Source organism: Trachurus japonicus, chromosome 7 (genome assembly GCF_045865225.1).
Source record: "Trachurus japonicus isolate A0001 chromosome 7, Traja_1.0".
In the NCBI taxonomy this organism is placed as follows: domain Eukaryota; kingdom Metazoa; phylum Chordata; class Actinopteri; order Carangiformes; family Carangidae; genus Trachurus; species Trachurus japonicus.
In genome coordinates, this window is record NC_140913.1 from 28,983,754 (window position 1) to 28,989,657 (window position 5,904).

Here is a 5,904-nt window from a genome sequence, read left to right on the forward strand (position 1 = left end):
CACGCCCCCTTCCATTGGTGTGTGTCTCACTGGGTCCTAGAGTCACCCGGGTGTTTCATCGCATGACAGTGTCACCGCAGAAATGGGAGGTTGGCAGCCGCAGAACAGACCGGGACATGACAATTATGCACAGAAACAGGCACAAACAGCTGCTCCAACCCAAAGTCAGAATGCAATGCGGGCAGTCTCGCCTGTTGGACAGCATTCAGGAGGACACACACACAAGAGGAGTAGAAGAGGGAGGGATGTGGTTATAGGGATGGAGTCAAAAGCAGAAGGAGTGGTGGAATAAAAGGGAGTCTGACTGACTGACAACCCTGGAAGGTTCTCAGCAGACAATGAGACTGACTCAACTCTACGGGTGGTTCTTACATTTATCCACAGAAGCCATGTGTTTTTGAGATGAAATGCTCTTGGTGAACTGTAGTTGGCAGTGCAGTTTTAAAGTTTTGAATGGGAGGCTTTTTGTTGTTATCATGGGCAAGCATGATAACAAAGAAACACACCAGAAAAACCCTCTGGATGAGCTGGCATGCAGTTTGTGTCAGTCTGGTACAGGTCTGGTATCACATAGGCTATATGATGGAGATGCATTGACAATGCAAATGCACCTCCTCAGCAGGTGCACACTATCAAGAGTATGGTGACATCTAGTGGTTGTGTGGTAGTGTGGTCATTTTATGAGGTCTGAGTAAATCATCACAAACATCATTTGCTGGCATTAAGTGTCCATTAAGTGACACAATCTGACAATGTATGAAGTGCATGAATGACATGGGCGCAGTTCGTGATAAACAAAAGAAAAACAATGTCATAGTTATCCAACCAGATCTTACCGGCTATTTGAACCAACAGTGAAGGGTCTTTTACAAGTGACCAGTGGTGAACCGTGGTCCAGTAGGACCATGGGATCACACGTGGCAATAAAACAATCAACCAAAGCAATAAAAACAAAAGCCAAAGAGTCCTACCGGTATGGCACATGTAAGTAGGCTGCTATGACTACAACACATTCCAGTTTTTTCAGTATGAAAAGTATCTAAAACAACCAGTGATCTTGCGAATCTCTCGCTGAATTCTCGCGAGATCTTCCTTACCGTTTTGGAAGCGGCGGCGGGCGGCGGTGGTTTGTTGTGGTGTTGGTTCCCAGCTGCTTGGTGGGTAAGTTACACACGTGTGTCGTCCTTACGGTAGCTAAACTAACAGGAAACGCAACAGCGATAACACACCAAACAACGTTACCAGCTTCATTTATCACGAATCTGCTAAATTAGCAAAGGCACGTTAGCTGACCACTATAATGTGGTGTTTTGCTCGTTGTTTTCTAAACTACGTGGCAAAGGAGGCTCCCCTCTTACGCCCATGTAGGCTATCAGCTGTTATTTCTAATATAGGGTTATTATCTTGTCCCGAACTGGTGTGATGTTGATGATTTAGTTGAGAAATTCAACTGTATTTCACCTATACGGTTGGAGAATAACGAGGCAGTCTTGTTTGTTTTGAATCATCGCTCACATTAACACTTTTATCGTTGTACTTTTAGTTTTTTTTTTTTCTTCAGCAGAGGCGACTCTTTGACCGATCCAGTCATGGGGATGATCACTCACTTCCTGGTGCTGTGCTCTCTCTCCGTGGTCGTTACTGCGCAAGGTGAGTTTGGCCCTATATGTGGATAAGCTCATTGATTGCGGTCTATTTTGTGTGGTATACAACACAAGCCAGAGGGGTATTCCAGAAAGGGAGTTATGCAGAGAAAAACAACTCCTTGTGTATGTTTTTTATATATATATATAAAAAGACATACACTAAGAGTTCAGCTGGCAACCTTTTTTGAGATACATGGAAGAGAAATCAGAGCTGCTGCATGAAACAATCTAATGAGGACAACCACTGGCTTCACTTTAGGTGACAACCTGCTTAAAACCTGCCTATATGTAGGCCTATGTCCCCCTTTACAACATACTTACATAGGCCTACATTGTCTTAGATTTACTCATTTATTTGCTTTTTTTTTTTTACTTTTTTGGGTGGGAGATGGGGGTTGGGATTTTGATTCTGTGTTTCTGTATGTCCATGTTCTCTTGTGAAAAAAAACTCAATAAATTAAGTTTTTAAAAAAAATGTTGCATTCCATATGTAAGTTTAAAAAACAATCGACATACTAAAAAAATAAGATTTAAAAACACATTTGAGATACACACACAAATATTTCTCATTTTAAAAATATGTGCAATAGAAATTCACAAATGTATATGCATGTAAAAGTATTTGCAATTTTCATGAAATACATATTTGGAGGTTGTTACATTCATTGATACATGAACTGTCGAGCCTGCATTTATTCAGATTCAGAATTACTTTATTGATCTCCGGAGGGAAATTTTTCTTTGTTACAAACATTTCAAATTGTAGCGAAATGAACACAGAGTGAGATATACATACATACATAAAATATTAATACTAAAATAAAAAGCAGAATAAAATAAGATAAAAAGAAAATACATAAAAATATACTAATAATAATTCACATATGCACATGACCTTTTCTAAGTGCTTTTAATTTGTAAACTCACAGGTAACTGGGAAAAACAGTTCAACTAATACAAATTGAAATAGCCACTGAATATAAACTTCATGTCGAATCTGAATCAAACTAAAGTGAGGAGCAATCACAAGACTTAGGCTATGTTTCATTTTCAGCTGACTGCACTTTAATAAAAAATAAACTTACTGAACAACATTAAACCACTTTCTCACAGGCTGATTGTAAGAGCCATATTTGTATTGCGTACAATAGTTAGTAGTTTTCCTTTAAAATGTTTAACTGCTCCTTTAATTATGCTGCTGATGACATCATAGCTTAGCAAGACAGTTTTTTTGATACCTCAGAGTGAATCTTGTAACTTTGTTTTTGCTTTTTAAGTAAAGTTCTTTTTTGAACGGAGTTACTGCCTCGGAAGATTCCTTTTGTGTCAAGTTTATTGCCAAGAAGACTGCTTAATAGTAGTGGTAAAGCGAAGTACTGGAAGGAAGAAAGATTGCCGTTACACTGATATTAAAAGATAGCGATGGTAGATTCAAAATGAAGAGATGATTGCATCTAAACTGACGCATTAACTCTGTCAGTGATTCTTATTACGCCTGCAGCCATGTTGTTGTTTTTTTTATTCCTGTTTTCTCCCTTGTTGCCATAGTGAATCATAGAATCGGAGATCTATGATGATGGGGGATGGGGTAGAGATAATATACTAAGAGTCGACTGAACTAACTCAGATCAGCTGTTGTGGAACTGAAAACTCCAGAGTTTCACTTCTTAGAGTTCAGGGACACACTCAGAGTTTGTTAAACCTCCTTTCTGGAATAACCCTCTGATCTTTGAGTTTAAGCTGATTTTCTCTCTCTTTCGTTGCACCTCAAGACTGTGGCAGACCTGAGCTAATGGAGGGCATGGTTTTAAAGGGCGACGCCATTCTTCAGGAGACGTTCCAGGATGGATCTTCAGTTTCTCTTGAATGTGTTCCTGGTTACCAGGCTTCAGGGCCTCCAAGCCTCAGTTGTAGAGGTGGCACATGGAGTACCCTGAGGATGATGTGCAAAAGTGAATATATAAAATGTATATAAGAAATGTGTGACTGATGATGTCTAATGACAAGTCTGACAAGAAATGTATGTGTATTTTGAGTTGTAAGAAAAGAAAACCAGCCCTTCTAATGAGCTCTCTCTCTTTCCAGAGAGGAACTGTGGAGATGCTGCTGAAGTTATGAATGGCGTCGTTGAATACCCTGAAGGGACAGAGTTTGGTGCTGTACTTCAGGTCATCTGCAACCCTGGGTTAGTAATGAACCAATAACTGGTGGTTTATGTTAATCTAATTCTAGTTAAAGTGAGTGGCCAGTAGAGCGTGCTTTCTTTTTGAGCGGTAAATGAAAGGACTAACACAGATCCTTCTTGAAGTTCTTCAAACATTGTTTGTTGCTCATTAGTTACGGAAAAGTTGGAGGCAGTAAGGTCACCGTGTGTGGTGTGCAGGGGGGTTGGACTGGCAGGTTGCCTGTGTGTGAAGGTTGGTAATCTTGTTGTGTTCAACAGAAAAAACTGCACAAAAAATCGAAAGAAGCCTGTTTCCATTCTGAGCTGTGTTATTTCTGTTTTGCAGCGATTGTTTGTGAGGAAGTACCTCCAGTGGAAAATGCCAATGTGTCACCAGTGAAAGAATTCTATCAGTATGGAGATAGTATAAAGTACACTTGTCTTGGTGATTTCACACTCATTGGAGAAGCATCATTAACATGTTCAGACAATGGAACATTCACACCAGATGCTCCAGAGTGCAGACGTAAGAGCATTTCATGTGTTTTTCATCTCCACCTTTCTCAACATTTTCCAGTTATGGCTGATACAGAAGTAGGTTATTGTGGAGATCTGTATTAATTTGCAATTTCTTCTCCTGCAGGTGTTCAGTGTGACGAACCTGTTGTTAACAATGGTCATTGGGTTGGGGGAGTTCGGCCTCCTTATACATACTTGTCCACTGTGATGCTCAAGTGCAATGATGGATATAAGATGGAAGGAGAAGGGATCGTTACATGTGAAAAAGATAATAACTGGTCACCTCGACTTCCAACGTGTAAACATGTCATAAATCATGAATACTGACTGACATACATCCTGCTTCGCCTGCATGTACGGTACTTTTCCTACTGATTTGTATGAAGCCTGTTTCCATTTCTGTTTAGCAGTGATTGCTTATGAGTACGTACCTCCGGTGGAAAATGCCAACATGTCACCAGTGAGAGATTTCTAGCAGTTGGAGGAGAACTGTTTTAAGGAACTAGGCTTTTAGTTGTCATGGCCATAACAAAAACACACAAATAATGAAAAACCCACGTTATGAGCTGACATGCAGTTCACCTGTCTCAGTATGGTATCAGATTCAGATATGATAAGAAAGACATACCAGCAGGTGCACACTATAAATGGTATATGGTGACATCTAGTGGTTGTGTGGCCACCAGCACTTTACTCCGACACTTCTTTGCACTATAACCAAAAAAACAAAAATAACCAAAGAATGTTGCATACATATCTGCACAATCATATTGCAAATCCATATATACCACACCCATACTTTGCACAGTATATATCCTTTTGCACTATACTTTTTTTTTTTAATATACTTTTATGTGTGTCATATATTTTTATATTGTGTGTACTTTTTTTTATATAAACTGCACTGTGAATGGAGAGAAACACAATTTCAATCTCTGTATACCATGTAAATCATCTATAAAGCAGCATTGACAAATTACGTTGACTTTGACATATATTTACCCTGTACACCAGAAAACAGACTTTTCAAATAACCCGGTCACTGCACAGTCTTCCGCCATTTCTGTTCTTTGTTTTACCTACTTTTTCTCCTTGTAACACTCTGACAACTTCCACAAAGTATTCACAAGTACCTGGATGATGTGACAAAATTTTTCCGTCCGCAATTTAACACAATTTGATTGACTACGACACCTGTTAATATAAAATCATGTCCACATCCACTTGAATTACATAGGCCTTCATTACATTACATTACATTAACCTGTAGGTGACATTGATTAACCCAGATAGCATCAGAAGGAGTAAAAAACATTCTTTCAGTATTTTTTTCTTAGGCCGTCACTTCATACCTTGAAGACCCAGGGGGTTCCCCTCTGCAAATGATACATTTCAAATAAATGTTAACATTACAGTAAGTGCAGCCTACTTGTGCAGCACTTCATAGCAACGTGTTGGCAACAACAGTAGCCCACAATGCACCTGCCAGGAAGCTACAGCCACCACAGTCCACCTCTCATGTTTCCTGAGTGCTGATTATTGTTTGTGAGATTTCATACTCTTACCTCTGACAAC

At 39.5% G+C, this 5,904-nt stretch overlaps 1 protein-coding gene across 3 annotated transcripts; it reads left to right on the forward strand.

The window, feature by feature from the left end:
- Positions 1 to 1,472: 1,472 nt before the first annotated feature.
- Positions 1,473 to 5,258, forward strand: LOC146985009 (membrane cofactor protein-like). 3 transcript variants are annotated; one of them, XM_085782730.1, is made up of 6 exons: positions 1,473 to 1,650; positions 3,419 to 3,598; positions 3,732 to 3,831; positions 3,984 to 4,063; positions 4,157 to 4,336; positions 4,454 to 4,730. In XM_085782730.1, exons 1-6 carry the CDS (start codon positions 1,590 to 1,592, stop codon positions 4,654 to 4,656), a joined length of 804 nt encoding a protein of 267 aa, XP_085638856.1. In that variant the 5' UTR covers positions 1,473 to 1,589; the 3' UTR covers positions 4,657 to 4,730. The 3 variants fall into 3 exon arrangements, with proteins under 3 accessions (XP_085638856.1, XP_085638857.1, XP_085638858.1); XM_085782731.1 differs by lacking the exon at positions 4,454 to 4,730 and adding an exon at positions 4,740 to 5,258 and having other exon boundaries at positions 1,478 to 1,650; XM_085782732.1 differs by lacking the exons at positions 4,157 to 4,336; positions 4,454 to 4,730 and adding an exon at positions 4,740 to 5,258 and having other exon boundaries at positions 1,487 to 1,650.
- Positions 5,259 to 5,904: the final 646 nt, after the last annotated feature.